This window comes from Crocuta crocuta, unplaced genomic scaffold, assembly GCF_008692635.1.
Source record: "Crocuta crocuta isolate KB4526 unplaced genomic scaffold, BGI_CrCroc_1.0 scaffold142, whole genome shotgun sequence".
In the NCBI taxonomy this organism is placed as follows: domain Eukaryota; kingdom Metazoa; phylum Chordata; class Mammalia; order Carnivora; family Hyaenidae; genus Crocuta; species Crocuta crocuta.
The window spans coordinates 3,048,826-3,068,326 of NW_027528892.1; the positions used below are offsets into that span (position 1 = coordinate 3,048,826).

At 45.9% G+C, this 19,501-nt stretch overlaps 1 protein-coding gene across 1 annotated transcript; it reads right to left on the minus strand.

Annotated features, from left to right (window-relative positions):
- Position 1: 1 nt before the first annotated feature.
- On the minus strand, positions 2–16,129 carry LOC144225721 (uncharacterized). Its single transcript, XM_077756957.1, is given in 7 exon segments — positions 2–216; positions 7,205–7,632; positions 7,873–8,228; positions 8,313–8,459; positions 15,162–15,233; positions 15,343–15,381; positions 15,959–16,129. Coding segments are annotated over 7 exon segments (1,428 nt in total).
- Positions 16,130–19,501: the final 3,372 nt, after the last annotated feature.

Sequence of the window (19,501 nt, forward strand, 5' to 3'; positions counted from 1 at the left end):
CTCAGCCNCGCGACGCCGGAAGTCCTGCCTCTGCCAACACGGGCCAGTAACGCCCCCTGCCTGTGGCACGGCCTTCTGGGTAATGTAGTTTTTGTCCTGCCTCCGGCCCCTCCTGGCAATTCTCCACTCTTTCTAGGAGCCAAGGGCCCAGAGGCAGGGGCGCCGGGAAAGGGCTTGCAGAGGCTCGGATGAAGAAGGGGGAGGCATTGGATACTCCTAAAGGGGACGCACCCAAATTTCCACAATTTCCCAAATTGTGTTTTCTGCATCTTTTAATTTTACAAGCTCCTAAAGGGGCAAGTGGGTACACTGTATTGTAAATTTTTAAAATCACATTTTCCTGCTGCCTCAACACCCTACAAACAGGCTGTCAGCACCCCACCCACATGAGCAGGCACACCAGCGTGATAAGTTCCTTTTCTTGTCCTCCCCTGTGACGTAGCGACATTCCAGTGGATTAATAAATTCCCTTTTGTCGTTTGCATGCTCCCTACTGACTCCCAATAATGAGACTTGCCCAGGAGTCCTCTCTCTTTCTGGGCTCTTCACCTGCTTGATTGAGCCAGTTGCCTTACTCCATCTGGCCTTCCATCTGGCCCCCTGTATGGGGTGTGGTGCCTCCGTCTTCTAGGAGTTTTGAATGTTACAGATCCTTTAATTTCAGATACTCTTGAGAGTAGAATTTCAATAGCTTTGTAGTGTTTCTTAAGGACTCCACAAGGGGGACTTACTCACCGTATGGGGGAGTAATACAAGATATCATAATGTTATAATGCTACTTAGATACAAAGTACTTTCTCACAGCTTCTAATAAACATTATCTTGTTGCTCTTCAAATACACTCCGACTGAAACTTGAGAGTACGCTTTGTAAGTTTCAGTAAGTTGACTCAGGGTCTAGAGAGAGAAAAGACTTCACACGGGGCCATTACTAGGACATTGGAGAGGAAAATGTGTCCCTGAAACGGGGTAATGTGAAAATTTTGTTTTCTTTACATTTTTAAATAAATTTATGGAGCTCCTTCAAATTTTATGTGGAGCAAATAGAGGAGATTGAATTTACCTAAAATGAGAGAGGTTTGACATAAAGTATAATTTTAAGCTTATTATCCAAGTATTCTTATATTTATTCTGCCCTTTCTATTTTTTAAAAAAATATATATTCCCTAAAAGTAAGACAAGATATTACAGATTCCATTCAGTAGAACAGAAACCCAAAGAAACACTGAACACACATGCTGCCTGTCAGTCATGAGGTGTATGCTTTCAGTAGTTGGGCAGCCAACAAATATTATCACTCCTCGACTATATGCTGATCAAAGCTTCATAGTCAATATTTTAGGGCTTGATATGTGCAGTCAAGGGACAAGGAAGAAGAGCATCCAGCTAGGGTCATGACAAGGGAAATGGATGGCGAATGTCACAAGGAAGCAGATGATGTGGCATTTTGCCAAAATTCTTCCCTGCATCGTGGTATTCTAACCCCAGCAATCCTATCTGTTTTTCCTCTCATATGTTTCTAACTGAATTTCCTGACACAGATACTGCTATGGTCTGATTGTTTGTGTTCCCTTCAGTTCATAAGCTGAAAACCTAATGCTTAATATGATGGTATTAGGAGATGGGACCTTTGGGAAATGATTAGGTAATGAGGGCTCTGTTCTAATGAATGGAATTAGTACTTTACAAAAGAGACCCCAGAAATTTCCCTTGCCCCTTCCACCATGTGAGGACACAGCAAGAAGGCTGTCTGTGAACTGGGAAGTGAGCTCTCACTAGACACCAAATCTGCCAGCACCCTGATCTTGGACTTCCAGCCTCCAGACCTGTGAGAAATAAATTTCTGTTGTGTATAAGCCACTCAGTCTGTAGTGTCTCCTTATAGCATCCCTAACAAAGACAGATACAATTCATTTAAAAATCTTAGTCTTACCCAAAAAGAAGAGCCCCTTGCCCAGTGTTTCTTCCTGCTGTGATAGTGGCCACTATGATCACAGTCCGAGCACGTGTGCAAAGGGGGACTCTTATCCCTGAGATAAGCATTTGGTTATTGTTTGAGGATGATGTTAATGATTCAAACAGTTATTCTGAAAATAACTAAATTAGAGCGAAGGTATCAAGCTATTTCTTCCCTTTTCTGCACAGACTGTATTTTGAGGTAACTGAATAGATTTTGGAAAATTATTCTTCTTTAGAATTTCTAACTAATAAATGCAGAAATAGCAATACACGTGGGGTACAAATGTTTCAACCATGTACAGTCAACTACCCAGTGATTATCACTGAATGCTGACATGATAGAAGATGCATGGAAAACTGGTATTAGATAGAAAACATTAGGACTCATCACAAAAGAGAGACACCCACACACCCAGACATGCGAGCCGACTTACTTGAGGCAGTTTCTCGGCACTGTGTGTGGAGTATCATGGCCAGAGGCTGAATCTGGATTCTAAACTTGTTTGTATGGCAAGACTACTAACTGAAATTGAGGATGTTGGAATATGAGCTCAAGGTGCATTTGAGACTTTCAAGTGGAGATATTGGATTGAGGATATAGGGGTACATTTGGAACAGACTCAGGAGTTTAGTTGCGGTTGGATAAGGGTACTGGCTGGCTAGGCAGCCTGAAGGATGAATAGAGGGGAGAGGCCACAACGTGGCAGTGAAGCCAATCCATTCATTTGATGGCTCCAGCTGCCTCTGCAGTCAGAGGTGAAATAGACAAGGCTAAATATATTGTATTGAAGACACTTCAGTTATGAGTATTAACACCCTCACCTTTTAGGTTACATATTAAGCTGATGTTCAAGTTTCTTGTCTAAAATTTCTTGAAATATTTTCCTGTATAATGTTAACACAATTTAAAGATTGAAGTACACAGCTGAATTTGAATTTAGATTCTGAAGGTTAACTGTTAGTCTTTGGGCTAATAAGAGCCTTGGTTTCCTAGTTTTAAAATGGATTTGGTAGGGGCGCCTGGGTGGCTTAGTCGGTTAAGCGTCCGACTTTCGCTTAGGTCATGATCTCGCGGTTCGTGGGTTCGAGCCCCGCATCGGGCTCTGTGCTGACTGCCAGCTCGGACCTGGAGCCTGTTTCGGTCTGTGACTCCCTCTCTCTCTGACCCTCCCCTGCTCACGCTGTCTCTCTCTCTCCTAGAAATAAATAAAAACATTTAAAAAATAAAATAAAATAAAATAAAATGGATTTGGTAATAACCTACTTCTAGACGTCATTTTGAGGATTAAGTGAATTAATCTGCATCAATTGCTTATGCCAGGGATTTATATGTATTTAAAAAGTTATAACTATTATATTCTAAGGGATAAGGTAGGAAATAAGTGTTTAAATATGCTTGGACATCTTTTTTTTTAATGTTTTATTTCTAGGAGAGAGAGAGACAGCGTGAGCAGGGGAGGGTCAGAGAGAGAGGGAGTCACAGACTCTGAAACAGGCTCCAGGCTCTGAGCTGGCAGTCAGCACAGAGCCCGACGCGGGGCTCGAACCCACGAACCGCGAGATCATGACCTAAGCGAAAGTCGGACGCTCAACCGACTAAGCCACCCAGGCGCCCCGTAAATATGCTTGGACATTTAATAGCAAAATTTTAAGGTATTAAATCACATAGTTTGTTAAGGAAAAGCTTCTTTTAGTTGCTATCAAGCCATGTTACACATGAGTGGTTTTCATGTCAAATTCTTCAGGGTAGATGACAGGATAATAAATTAATGGGAAAATTATGCTATGTTTGAATGTTGTTTTCCATTCTTTTTTATCTTTGTCACTCTAATAGTTTAAAAATCATTACTTCCTCATTTTAATTTGTAGTTTTGATTACTTGTGAAATTCTAAATTTTCCAAAATATACCTATGTTTATAAAAGCAGAAGGGACAGCTCTTCCTTACAGTAAAATTCCAATTAATAAATGCGGGTGGAACTAGAAAGTTTAAAAGCAAGCAAATGGTGTTCACAGTCATTTCATTAAAGATATACAAGTGGCAAATAAACATAAAAAATCCTCAGCATCATGAAACAGGAGAGAACTGCAATTAAAATCATAGCGAGTTGCTATTAGAGTCCTATTAAAACAGCTAAAATTAATGGGGCTCTTGGGGGCTCCATCAATTAAGCATCCAATTTCAGCTCAGATCATGATCTTGGGGTTCATGGGTTTGAGCCCCGTGTCGAGCTCTGTGCTGATGGCTCAGAGCCTGGAGTCTGCTTCGGATTCTGTGTCTCCCTCTCTCTCTCTGCCTCTTCCCTGCTTCTATGTTTCTCACTCTCTCTCAAAAATAAATAAACATTGGGGCGCCTGGGTGGCTTAGTCGGTTANTAATAAATAAATAAACATTAAAAATTTTTAATTTAAAAAGACTGACAATACCAAGTGTTTGCAAAATGTGGAGGAAGGGAGCTCATGTACTGCTGGTGGGAACACAGATGGGTGTAACCACCTTACATCACATTTCAGCAGTTTCTTAAATATTGAAACATTCACATTCTCTGAGGTGTTTGTATAAGAGAAACAAAACTCCTATTCATGCAAAGAATCATATGCCTATGTTCACTGAAGCTTTATTTCTAACAGCACTAAACTGGAAACAATCCAACTGCCCATTAACAGATGAATGGATAAAACAAATAATGGTGAATCCATAAAGTAGAATGCTACTCAACAATAAAAAATATAAACATTCATATAAGCCACATTGAGGAACCTCAAAATAATTATGCACTGTGGAAAATATCAGAAAAGATTAGACACTTGATGATTCAATTCATGTAAATTCTAGACAAAGCAAATATATTAGAGACAGTACATCACTGTATCCTTGTAGGTCTGGTAAGAACAAGGAGAAATTATAAAAGGGCATGAGGTACATCATGGTCATTCATTGTCATGATTATGATGGTTTCATGGGTTTATATGTGTGACAAAAATTTCAAATTGTACGCCTTAAATATGTATAGATTACTCCATTTCAATTATGCCTCAAAGTTTCTAAAAAAATTGTTCAGGGGTTCCTGGGGGGCTCAGTCAGTTAAATGCCTGACTTTTGATCTCAACTCAGGTCTTGATCTCAAGGTCATGAGTTCAGGCCCTGTATTGGGCTCTATGCTGAGTGTGAAGCCTACTTAAAAAAATAAATAGTTCAAAATAAAAAATCTGAATTGCCCACTTTGGAAACTAGCAGGTTAACAACCTAATACTATTTTCCCTTATTCCTGAGAAGGAGTAGCCATGAATCGGTGCAGGAAAGGTTAGTGAGCAGTGGGGACTGTTCCAGTCTGGGACAAACGGAACACTGGCTGGACCACAAAAGCCACATCCCTGGATGATAGGATCTCCATTCGCTGTCATTTCTCTGCCTTTAGAGCAATGGCTGGCCCTTGAGATGAACAGCCTAGGAAGACAATGAGAATTCACAACTCTTTAGATTATTTGCTCTGACAATGACTTCAGCTATAGAAGATACGCAGCTGTGGTGGTCCTGTAATTCCTCACAAGCGTAGTCACTGGAACATTTATGGATGCCCTCTTAGAAGAGGCATATACCATCTAGTTTGCTGCAGGCCCCTTCCCTGCCTGTTAATCACATCGAGGATATTAGTACCAGTTACAGTTGAAGCCTGGCTCCTGTTGTCTGAGTGATGCCAGTCTTCAGAATTAGAAACATCAGGACACTTGACTCCTTTGTAGAAGCTGGTGAAAAGCAGCATGTTCTCCTCAAAACCACCCTCCAGGCAAGAGAACAGATTCATGCCACTCCTAAAGGCACTGGAGCTTGGCAAAAGGGACCCCTCCTTAAAGTGTCCTATGGTCTCACCAAGTATGGAGTCCACAAATTAGGACTATGTAGCACTGCACTGGTTCCTAGGTCTTGTGCAGCAATGCAAATTAGGCTAAAACTGGAACGAGAGCTACTCTTGGTCAAAGCTGGGGCCCACACAAAAGCACATGCACAGGGGCGACTGGGTGGCTCAGTCGGTTAAGCGTCCGACTTCGGCTCAGGTCATGATCTCGCAGTTTGCGGGCTCGAGCCCCGCATCGGGCTCTGTGCTGACAGCCAGCCCAGAACCTGAAGTCTGTTTCAGATTCTGTGTCTCCCTCTCTCTCTGACCCTTCTCTGCTCTCTCTCTCGCTCTCTCTCTCTCTCTCAGGAATAAATAAAACATTAAAAAATTGAAAAAAAAGAAAATTCGAATTTGGCCATTAATGGCACTTAAGAAAAAAAAAAAGCACATGCACAGAGCACAATTCTGTTTTCCACCCACCCCAAAGAGTGAACACAATCCCCGAGATTAAACAATAAGGCCTTTATTACTGCACAAACCAGAGCAGATAGTTACTGGTTGATGACCTGAAGGCTAGAAAAATCAACTACGAGTGGCATGTGAAACCAGTAATTTCCATGAAGCAGCTAAGTCTTCCCTGCAAGCCTCCAGCAGAGCCCACTCTGGGCCCAAACTGGGTCATATTCACACTTAATCAGAAAAGGGCAAAGACTACTCAAGATTTCCTCCAGGGAATGGGAGAGAGCACAGACATCTGCCTTGCCTTAGGCACACTGGAGTGATGGATGAAGCACTGTACAAGGTAGTAGAAGTGGGATGGCTTCTACTGGGGAAACTGGCAGGGGTGGGATTCGAGTAAGTCTCCTGGGTGGTTTGGAATGTGCAGTGCAGCCCCAGTAAGCCTCCCACACGCCTGTAAATTCAGGGGGAATCTCACCCCCCTGGATGCTTGGAGGTGCGAGGATCAACTTCAGGCACGTGGCTCCCTCACACAACTATTTAGGGCCATTAGAGTGAAGAGGAAGACAGAATGTTTCTTTCAAATCTAAGCCCATTTTCAAATGTGGACTTTCTGGTGCTAAACAATGTTAGAGGTTGGAATGACGGATTTCCTGTATTTCCTGCATTCACGGGCCCTCTCTTTTTTTTTTTTTTAATTTTTAAAAAAATTTTTTTTAATTTATTTCTGAGAGAGAGAGAGAGAGAGAGAGCAAGCATGAGCAGGGGAGGGGCAGAGAGAGAGACACACACACAGAATCTGAAACAGGCTCCAGGCTCTGAGCTAGCTGTCAGCACAGAGCCCGACGCGGGGCTCGAACCCACGAACCGTGAGATCATGACCTGAGCCAAAGTCGGACACTTAACCAACTGAGCCACCCAGGCGCCCCTTCATGGGCCCTCTCTATACTGTGAAATTTTTGGTGGAGATTGAGGCTAGAACGGTGGCTAAATGGGGCAAAACCCCATTTGCTGCATTCGTAAGGCCTTTCTCTGGTGTGAACTACTCGGTGCTGAATGAGAACAGATTTTTACCTGAAGGATTTTCCACATTGGCCACACTCATAAGGCCTTGCTCCTGTGTGAATGTTGCGGTGCTGAATACGGCTGGTGCTTCGACTAAAGGATTTCCCACATTCATGACACGTATGAGGCATTTCTCCAGTGTGAATTCTTTGGTGTTTAGTGAAAACAGCTCTTCTGCTAAAGCGTTTCCCACACCGGTCACACTCAAAAAGCCTTGCTATGCTGTGAATTCGCTGGTGTTCAGCGAGGCTGTAGCTTTGTCTAAAAGATTTCCCACATTCAGCACATTCATAAGACCTTTCCCCAGTGTGACTTTGGTTGTGTAGATAAAGTCTGGATTTGGATCCAAAGGCTTTCCCACATTCTCCACACTCATAAAGGCTTTTACTGGTGTGAACTCTCTGGTGTCTAGTGAGGGCAGCTCTTTGTTTGTTTGTTTGTTTGTTTTTTACAAATAGTTTATTGTCAAATTAGTTTCCACATAACATTCAGTGCTCATCCCCAAAGTGGAGGGCAGCTCTTTGGCTAAAGGATTTCCCACACTGAACACACACATAACGGCTTGCTGTGGTGTGAATTCTCTGGTGTTGAACAAGGGTGAAGCTTTGTCTGAAGAATTTCCCACATTCACTGCACTCATAAGGCTTTTATCCAGTGTGCGTTCTCTGGTGCCTTACACGATTGGATTTGTACCCAAAGGCTTTCCCACATTCCTCACACTCAAAAGGCCTTTCTCCGCTGTGGATTCTGCAGTGTTCAGTAAGGTTGGAGCACTGACTAAAGGATTTCCCACATTCATTACACTTACATGGCTTTTCTCCAATGTGAACTCTCTGGTGTATAATGAGGGTGGCTCTTAGCCTAAAAGATTTTCCACACTCGCTGCACTCGTAAGGCCTTTCTCCAGTGTGGGCTCTCCGGAGCTGAACAACTGACTACTTGCAATGAAAAGCTTTCACATATTTGCTAGACTCATAAGCCCTTTTTCTAATAGAGATTCTTGGGTGGTGAACAAGACTGTGTTTGTGACTGGAGACTTTCTGACATTCATGTGATTTGTAATGACCTTCTCTACCAGGAAAGGCCTCCCCACACGTGGTGATTTTGTTTGGCTTCTCACAGTTAAGAATGACCTGGTGCTGGAGAAAGTCCAATGTGGCCGGAACTCCTTTCCAACCCTCCTCCAGGTGAAGGGATTCCCTAACACATGGAATATGCAGCTGTTTATAAGTGAAGCCCTGCCCACATCCCTCTTCTCTGTGCTGTGACACTCCTGAAGCCAGTGTACGTCTGTACATGCTCCATCTACGTACAGTTTCTGCCCAGATAGATCAGCCAGGTGCAAAATGTCTTTCAGGATTGGGACACATTTCTCACAAGGGTGAGTCTTCTGGGTGGATGGACCTGCCTTTGGAGTCCGGACCTGTGACAAAACCTCTACAGAAACACTCTACTCAAAAGGTGTCTCTTTATCCTCCATTCCGTGCCAATAAACTGTTAAAGGAAAAATACTGATGAATCATGCTATGGTGGGAAAGTATTAATCATGTTTTTTTTTTAACCTTCTGTATAATACGATGTTTTCACATTTTATAAAACCATGATGGTAGAGAAGAGAGTGGACCTGAACAACACTACAGACCAAATAGAGCTAACAGACATACACAGAACATTCCAGTGAATGGCAGAATACACATTCTACTCAAGAGTGCAGGGAACATTCTATGGGATAGATTATATGGTAGGCTACAAAACAAGTCTTAACAAATCTAAGAAAACTTGAAATCATATCAAGTATCTTTCCTGACCAAAATGCAATGAAAAGTAGAAATTAGTAACAGAGGGATAACTGGAAAATTCACAAAAAGGTGGAAATTAAAGAACATACTCTTTTTTTTAATGGTTTTTTTTTCATTTATTTCTAGGAGAGAGAGAGAGACAGCATGAGCAGGGGAGGGTCAGAGAGAGAGGGAGTCACAGACTCTGAAACAGGCTCCAGGCTCTGAGCTGGCAGTCAGCACAGAGCCCGACGCAGGGCTTGAACCCACGAACCGTGAGATCATGACCTAAGTGAAAGTCGGACACTTAACCGACTAAGCCACCCAGGTGCCCCTAAAGAACATACTCTTGAACAACCAACCAGTGGGTCAAAGATAAAATCAAAAGGGAAATCAAAAAATTTTGTGGCACCTGGGTGGCTCAATTGGCTGGGCATTTGACTTTGGCTCAGGTCATGATATTGCAGTTCATAAGTTCAAGTCCCCTTTCAGGCTCTGTGTTGACAGCTCCGGGTTCTGTGTCTCCCTCTCTCTCTGCCCTTCCCCCACTCATGCTCTGTCTCTTTCTCTGTCTCAGAAATAAACATTAAAAAATTTTTAAATAAAAAATATCTTGAGACAAAAGAAAATATAAACAATATACCAAAATTTATGGGACCCAGCAAAAACAGTTCCAGAGGGAAGGCTATAACAGATACATATCTACATTAAGAAAAAAATGAAAGATCTTAAGTAAACATTCTACCTTTGCATCTCAAGGAACTGGAAAAGAACTAAGCCTGATGTCAGCAGAAGGGATGGAAATGAAAAAGGTCAAAGTGGAAATAAATAAAATAGAGACTAGAAGAACAATAGGAAAGATCAAAGCTAAGAATTCTTTTTGAAAAAGATTTTTTTGAAATAAATTGACAAACTTTTAGTTAGACTAAGGAAGAAAAAAGAGAAGACTCAAATAAACAAAACTAGAAATGAAAGAGAAAACATTACAATTGATACCACAGAAACACAAGGATCATAAGAGATGACTATTAACCAGTGTACATCAACAAATTGGATAGCCTAGAAAAAAATGGAAAATTCCTAGAAACATATAACCAATGGAGACTTATTCATGAAGAAATAGGAAATCTGGACAAACTGATAATGAGTAAGGACACTGAGTCAGTAATCAAAAACTTCCCCTTTAAAAAACAAAACAAAATAAATGCTTCCCCAAAAAGAAAAGTGTAAGATTGATGGCTTCACTGATGAATTCCATGAAACATTTAATGTCATTCCTCATCAAAGAGACACACAGAATCTGAAACAGACTCCAGATTCTGAGCTAGCTGTGAGCACAGAGTCCGATGCGGGGCTGGAACCCACAAACGTGAGATCATGACCTGAGCTGAACTCGGATGCTTAACCGACTGAGCCACCCAGGAGCCCCAATGCAATCATTTTCAAAATACCCAGGGAATTTTTCACAGAAGTAGAAAAACAATCCTAAGATTAACATGGAACCACAAAAGACCCTGAATAGCCAAGGCACTCCTGAGCATGAAGAACAAAGCTGAAGGCATCACACTTCCTGGTCTCGAATTATATTCCAAAGCTATAGTAATCAAAACAGTATGGCACTGGCATAAGAACAGACACATAAGTCAACAAAACAGAATAGAGAGCCCAGAAATAAACCCATAAATATGTAATCATAAATATATGACAAGGGAGACTTGGGGAAAGAGGAAATGGAGAAGTGATGGTTAAAAGGTACAAAATTTCAATTATTAAGATGAGTAATCTTCTGGAGACCTACTATATGCAGTCTATAGCTAACAATACTGTAATGTGCAATAGTTCTCCCTTATCTTTGAGGGATACACATTCCAAGATCCCTAGTGGAGACCTGAAGCTGCAGATAGTACTGAACTCTGTCTACATTACACTTTTTCATATACACACACACCTATGATAAAGTTTAATGTATAACTTAGGCCCAGTAAGAAATTAACAACAATGGCTAATAAGAAAGTAGAACAATTACAATAATATACTATAATAAAAGTTATGTGAATGTGGTCTCTCTCAAAATTTCTTATTCTATTACACTTTCTTCTTGTAAAGATGTGAGATGATAAAATGCCTGTGTGGTAAGATAAGTGAATGACATCCGCACTGTGACTTAGCGTGGAACTACTACTGACCTTCTGAAGATACATCAGAAGGAGAATCATCTACTTCCAGACTGCAGTGGACTCTGGGTAACTAAAACCAAAAAAAGAGAGACCACGGGTAAGGGGGGACTACTGTTTATTTAAACTTGCTAAGAGGCTAAACCTTATTTTAAGTGTTCTTAACACACACACACACACACACACACACACACACTTTATAATAAAGTGGGAGAAGGAAATTTAGGGAGGGATGGATATGTCTGTGACTTTGCTGACGGTAATGTATTTATGGGCGTATACTTATCCCCAAACCCATCAAATTGTATCCATGAAATATACGAATATTTTCTTTTTAAAGTTTTTTCCATGTCAACAATTCCTCAATAAAGTGATTTAAACACCATTTACTAAAAGGCACCAAAGCCCAAACCTCATCAACTTAATCATTACTGGGGCTCAAATTGTATCTGGGGAATCCCACTACTTTTACACATTGTACTCCTATACTCAGGAAGGTAACCAGATATAAAACAAAGAAAAAAGAGATACGCCTCATTTGAACACTAGCCTTTCCTAAATATCCCAGAGTCAGAACACCCAAAAGTACCCCATATTGGGCACAGATTCTCTAAGATGATGAATACACTTATTTGACAAAGATGAGCTCAATATAAAATGGGATTCCACAGTCCCCCACCTCCACCCCAGGTAAAATAGTTAATATGGCCCAATGTAAGTTAAAACAGGGCCTCTGTGGATTAAAACTTGTTATATAAGGGGCGCCTGTGTGGCTTAGTTGGTTAAGCGTCCGACTTTCGCTTAGGTCATGATCTCACGGTTCGTGGGTTCGAGTCCAGCGTCGGGCTCTGTGCTGACTGCCAGCTCAGAGCCTGGAGCCTGTTTCAGAGTCTGTGACTCCCTCTCTCTCTGACCCTCCCCTGCTCACGCTGTCTCTCTCTCTCTCTCCTAGAAATAAACAAAACATTAAAAAAAGTAAAAAAAAAAACTTGTTATATAAAATCTAAGAAATAAAGGAGTGATTATCCTCACTACTTCTCTGTCCTATAACTCAATTGTACCTGTTCTTAAATATGGAAAAAATTAAAAGGTACCTCATGGTGGGCTACTATAACCTTAATGTTGTGGTCCTATCCATTAGGACCCCGTATCCAACATCAATACCATTTACCCTTTGTGATTCACACTTTATAAGCATTGACAAATGAATGCAGTATTACTAACTAAAGTCCACAGTTTACATTAGGGTTTATCCTTTGTGTTTTACATTTTACCAACATCAGTAGTACTAAAACCACTGACTCAATCCCCAATTAAGCACTTGGGACACAAGGTGCCATGGACACAAGTCATCCTGCCAGGGAGAGAGCAAACAGGGTTAAAGTGTGTTAGGCTGACTGCAAGACTCCCGAATCGCAGACCCTTCCTGATGCCCAGAGCAACAGGACTTAGGTCTTCTCAGGGCAGCGCGCACAACTATGATCCGCCCCACGGCACGTGTGCCAAGAAAATGGCAAAGCGAGCAGAACCCACAGTGTGGCTGCAGAAAGGGCAGAGCTGCCCGTGAGGTAAAAGACAATGGACAGAATCCCGGATACCAGGGTGAGTGTGAAGGCCTTACCCAGCGAAGCTATAAGTGCCAAGTTCTCCAGCATCGCATCATGGCACAGGCATCTCACAGCCCTGCTGTGATGAGGATAGATCATTCTTGATCAGCTTCTTTCTTATGACTCCAAGTTTCTTCACCCAGATGTCCATTCCCTCTTCACCCTCCTTCCAGTGGTCTCCACTATGGAGCAAATATCAGGCCCTGGAGCCAGAGAGACCTGCTCTCTTCTCACTGTATCATGATCATTGTCGCTGCCCACAGCAACAACCGCCATGTGGGCAGGGAGGTGCCATCTCAACACTGAGCCCGGCATTAGGACATATGTCCTTGTGTCTGGAGTGCCCCAGATTGTGGCTCTGAGACACAACCAAACGCAGGCTCACCCTCCACCCTTACATCCTCAATGTCATGGCCCTGCGTCCTTCAGTTCATGCTCTCTCTCCATGTAACTACTTCTGCCACACCTTTCTCTCATAGTCGCAGTCTGGAAACTTCTACCCTCCTACCCAGAAGCATCACCCTGTCCTCCCCATGTTTCCCACATATGGCATCCAGGTGGTGTTTGGCAAATTCCTACAGGATCCCTGCTGCCAGAGGAGACAAAGCCCGCTTGCGGGCCTCTCTGCCTGGTTCTGCTCCTTGCTTCAACCCCGGCCACCAAGAACCGCCTACAAACCTCCGGGCCCCACGGCTCTCTTCTACTCGTGGTGCACGCGATGTGCCCTCATCAGTCACTGCCTTCCTCTCCATCAAACCAGCATTCAAAGCCCAGCCCTGGAGGTCTTCTGCCCCACCCCAGTGACGCTCCTAGATGATGACCTGTGCCCCTGCGCTAATGTGCCAGCCTCACTGGCAGGGATACACCAAGGGACACAATAAAGTCCTGCTAAGTCTGCGCATGAATGAGCACTAGTGTGGGCCTCAGTGTCATCTTGTCTCAATTAGTCTTGTGCTTCCGCATTCCCCTTATGTCTATACTTCCTGTGGCAGCCCTGGCCACCTGACAGACTGTCCTCTCCCACAGCCTCTTCTCGGCCTCAGCTGTGTTTGTGAGGCCCAGCACCCCACCCAGATGCCCAGGCATGACACCCAGCCACAGCCCCCGGCTTTCCCTTGCTGGGCAGCCAATACCTTTACCATGATGACAAGGATCCCCACAGCTCCCCCGCAGGGCAGACACTGACCACCACCTTCTGGATGTCTCCCTACTGAACCCTTCCTCAGAGTTCCAGACCTGTGTGGCCACCTGCTAATTGTTCTGCACACGTGTTTCTCTGAAACATCTCTGAGTCTTAAGATGGCCGAAACCAAAACTCATCTGCCCCGTAAAAATTAATCCCACTACCAATTTTAATATCCTGGTTAAGGGAGTTTCCATCCTTCCAGCTGCTGAGCCCTAAAACTCCCTACCTTTCTCTCTTTCTCTTTCTCAAAATCTGAAATTCTGGCCAGGCTGAATTTAAAAGCTGATCCAGAATCCGACCAGCTTTCCCACTTCAACAGTCAGCACCCCAGTGCAACCACCAACACTCACCTCAAGGACTGCAGTTGCCTGTTCTTCCCATTGACCCCCACCCTCCAACAGTATCTGCCCTCCCCATCACCCCCCCATGCTCCAACAGTATCTGCCCTCCCCATCACCCCCCCATGCTCCAACAGTATCTGCCCTCCCCATCACCCCCCCATGCTCCAACAGTATCTGTTCTCCCCATCCCCCCCCCATGCTCCAACAGTATCTGTTCTCCCCATTACCTCCCACCCCAACACTATCTGCTCTCCCCATCGCCCCCCACCCTCAACAGTATCTGTTCTCCCTATCACCCACCCCAACAGTATCTGCTCTCCCCATCACTCCCCCACTCCAGCAGTATCTGCTCTCCCCATCACCCCCCCATGCTCCAACAGTATCTGCTCTCCCCATCACCCACCCCAACAGTATCGCTCTTCCCATCACACACACCCCCTGACTCCAGCAGTACCTGCTCTCCCCATCACACACCCCCCTGACTCCAGCAGTACCTGCTCTCCCTCTCCAGGCTGCAGCCACAGGGGTCCTGAAGAGACCAGGGTCAGATCACCTCCCTCTGCTCCTATTTTCCCCATCACCTTCAGAAGAGACTCCCAACTTTTCATGGAGCCATTCCAGGCCCCACCCCTGCTATCCGTTCCCTTTCCTCTCTCATGAGAAGGAGAAGGGAGAACTGCAGGTCCATGAACAAACTCGCCCTCACCTCCTAGAATGAACATATTCTAATACCTCTGTCTGGAACAATCTTTTACCTCGCTGTGTTGGCGGTCAGCACCAGGGACCTCTCCATATAACTTCCGGCCTGGATTTATGACCCTGGGTCTCTAGGCCCAAGAAGAGTGGAAGAGTGGCAGGCAAAGAGACTCAAGACACAATCCCAGAGACAAAGGGTGGGCTCAGGACCATCGGGGGCCTGGGGTATCCTTCACTCACCTTCATACAGCCCAAAAGCGCTTCTGTGGTCTTGGTAATCTGCCCAAACAGGAGGGTCATCAGAGGGATGTAACCGTGGCAGGACTCTATGGTCTATAGGCTCATGCCTTCCTGCACCCCTGCCCCGCCCTGGAGCCAGGAGAGCCGGGATGACTGCATCCTCCCTGAGCCTCAGTCCCCAGTGCTGACTCTTACAGCTGTGTGACCTGGGACAAGGACTCAACCTCCCTGTGCCTCGGTATCACCCTCTCCTTTCCAGTCTATTCTAACTCCGAGTACTTTTTTGAAAACTTTGAGAAGCCTAACTCAGGTCATGTGCCTCTTCTATTCAGAACCCTCCATGGTTCCCAGCATCCTGAGAATTAAGGTAAAACTCTTCACCTTGGCACTACAGGAGCATCTGCTCCTGGATCAATCGCCCCTGCAAACCGGTCCCTCTGCCGGTAACACTCTCACACCTCATCAACAGTGGCTTTCAGAAATGGGGACGCCACTCATTACCTCCCCCACTGTCCCCGAGGCCTAGGCCCCAGGGACGCTAGCAGGCACCTAGCGCTCGGGCCTTGAGGGTCTGGGTGGGCCAAGGGCCGGGAGGTCCCGGAAGCCGCGCATTTACCTGAGCCAGGTCCCTGGGCTCGGCCGCCGCCGTCGGACTCTGGGTACAGAGCGGTCCTAAGAAGTCGGCGACAGAGAAGGGACTCGCGCACAGGTATCCACAACCGCCACCGACCCTCACACCACCTGCTGTGCAGCGGGGACGACCCTGTCGCCTTCTCGCTCTCCCCATCCCGGACGCGACTGCAAGCTCCTAAAGGACCCAGAGAGCGGCTGCGCGCGAAAGCGGTCACAGCGACGGCCACCACAGGGGTGCCGGAAGTCCGGCCCCGAAGCTCTGGTCCACACGCGAAAACTCCCCTGTTTCTGCGCGTTCAGTGGCTGCACGCTCTGGGCACGTGTCTCTGGGCATTATGGGTACGTAGCTCTCACCGCGGCGCTTGGCACGAGGCTCGCGGAGCCCCGAGGCCGCGTCGCTCGCGGGGTGCAGACATCGTCTCCTGAGGTGTGAGGCGAGGCCCCGGGGCGGTCCCCTGGCGGGAGCTCGGCCGCACACGGGGTCACCCTGAGCGGGGTGCTCGCGGGCGACGTGGGAGGACTCCCCGGGGAAGCGCCCTGTGCGGACGTGCGAACCTCTCCCCAGTTCCCGAGCCGCGCCCCACGCCCGCCGGCCCCGCGTCCCAGAACCGGCTCAAGGCCCAGATCAGGCCCCGCGGGTCGCCCGCAAAGGTCGGGATTCGGCCTCGGCGGATACGGGTGTGCGGCCCGAGGGGCCTTCGCCCCCGGGATCCCTGCGGAAACCTGGGGCCTGGGGGACCCGGGGAGCCCTGCCGGGGGGAGCCCAACGCACGGGAAGTCCGCACGCTCCCACAGCTCCCCGCTGTCCTTTGGGAGGCCCTCGGGGCGGCCTGTGGCCCTCACCGCTCTCGCGACCAGGGCAAGCGCCCCCTAAAAGCCCCTTGGGTGGAAAGGGGGAACTCAGACTGGGGGGGCGGGGGCGTCTCTGAAGAGGTGCCCGCGCACTCTAAGCGTGTCCCCGGCCCGCCACCCGAGCTTCCGTGGGGCCCGCGGGCACCTTGCGGTGCGAAGTTCCACCCCCCGCTGTGCCCGACCCGCGCTGCCCCCTCAGATCACGCCCGGCCCGCTGACCTGATGGTCGTGTCTTTCCGGGGAGGGAAAGAACTCACCGGGTTCCCTCAGAGAAGCAGGAGCAGTGAGAGCCCCGTGCGGATCCCACCCTCAGCGTGGGCTCCTGGGGCATCGAAGACTCCCCTGCCGCGAGCCTAAGTCCACGCCAGCAGGGCCCCGCCCGGGACAAGGCCCCGCCCCCTGTGCGGCCTCCCGTCGGGGTGTCGGGAAAGCAAGCCAGAGCAACGGTGAATTCTTTTAAAACAGAAAATTCAGGAATTCTTGATAATTCAAAGGATGAGAACTGCCTGTGGGGTAGGGGGATGGGGTGCAGCCCGAGGGTAACTGCAGGGCGGCCGTTGCTGCCTTTGTTCCCTGCAGGGTCCTGAGAGCCCCGTCGCCGTCGCCGGGCGGCCTGTGCCGCCGGCGGCTTTCCAGCCCCCGCAGCGGGTGCGCGCCCGGCTCGTGAAGTCAGCCCGCGCCTGCACAGGTTAGTTGTTTCCCCAGACACCTTGGCGACCCCACGCGGATTATTGAGGTTTCTTAATGCCCGCATCCCACTCTCTGTCAGGCTTACATAGGGCTTCCAGCCTCCTCCTCAGCCCTGAGCCTGGAGTACACGGAAATCCACAGAATACCGCATGAAACCTCTAACCTATTTAAGGAGGAAGAAATCTTATTTGAAGTAGGAGCTGCTTCTAGAAGGCTTACTTGAGTCAGGAAGGTTATCTTCTGAGTTAAATAAAGGGGGAAGAAAATCCCAAAGTGACGAGCTCAAGTCATATATTACCTCTGTTTCTAATAGGATGTGTCTATCTCCTGTTGGATATATATTTTGCTATGTGAGTTCCTTCACTTGATTTGGGGAATGGAAGAGAGCGTGGAGGAGGGATTATGTGTGGGCTGCACGGCGGATTGGGGTGGGCAGTGGGGAAGATGATATGGGAGCATCAGGAAATGGAATAGAGCATTAGGGAGGTGACGGAAGCAAGAGTACTCTTCCTTTCAGGAGAGTAGGTGTCAGTCCCTGTTTATATACTGACGAAAGGTCAGGAGAGAGGGGAAAATAGATGAGGAAAAGGATCATGGCAAACAGCAACTGCGAATTACTTAAGATGTTAACAGTATGCTTCATTAGGGAAATTTTTTAAAATGTTTATTTTGTGTGAGAGAGAGGCAGTGTGTGAACAGGGAAGGGACAGAGAGAGAGGGAGACGGAGAATCCAAAGCAGGCTCTAGGCTCCGAGCTGTCAGCACAGAGCCCGATGTGAGGCTCGAACTCACTGGCTTCGAGATCATGACCTGAGCCAAAGTCGGACTCTTAACCAACTGAGCCACCCAGGTACCCCTCATTAGGGAAATTTTATCNCTGATGGGAATGTAAAATGGTACAATGTGGGAAGTAGTTGAACAGTGTGAAAGCCAGCTTAGCCACTCCTCAAAAATTTGAATATGGAAATACCATTGGGCCTCCCATTTACACTCCTGGGTATCCACCCCAAAGAACTGAAAACAGGACTCAAACAAACACTTGTACACCAGTGTTCATAGCAGCACTCTTCATGATATCCAAAAGGTCAAAACAACTCAAGTATCTGTTAAACATGAAAGGATTTTTAAAATGTGGTACATTCATTCAGTGGAATATTATTCATCCATAAAAAGGAACGAAGTTCTGATACATACTACAAGATGGGTGAAATTTGAAAACATTATGCTAAGTGATTAAAGCCAGACCCAAAAAGATAAATATTATGATTCTATTCATAGGAAATATCCAGAATAGGCAGGCTCATAGAGACTGAACATAGATTAGAGGTTAACAGGGCCTAGGTAGAGAGGGACATGGGAAATTCTTGATCAGTGGGTACATATTTTCTGTTTGGCTTGATTTTTTAAAAAGTTTTGCATGTCCAGCTATAAAATAAATAAGTCACAGGGACAAAGATACAGCATAGGGAATAAAGTCAATAATATTGTAATAACTCTGCATGGTGACAGATGGTGGTTGCACTATGGTGAGCTTTGTGTAATGTATAGAGTTGTCAAATCACCACGTTGTACACTTGAAATTAACACAGCATTGTATGTTGTATTATTTTCATATATGTATTTTGACATATATATTCTGTGTGAACTATAAATAGATAGTAGTAGTGGTAGTAGACACAAAACATTACAGATTTACTTAATGCCACTGAATCGTATACTTGAAAATGATGAAAATGGAAAATTTTATGTTACACATAATTTATTGCTATATATACACAAAAACACCTGCAAAGTGAGAGATTTTGTCCAAATCCCCAAACTCACAATTTCAAAATTTCTTTTTCAAAGTTTCTGTTCTATTTCAAAATTTCATGAACTTTTCTTTTGATGAAGCTAAAACAGTTTGGGGCGCCTGAGTGACTCAGTCGGTTGGGCATCAGACTTTGGCTCGGGTCACAATCTCACGGTTTGTGGGTTTGAGCCC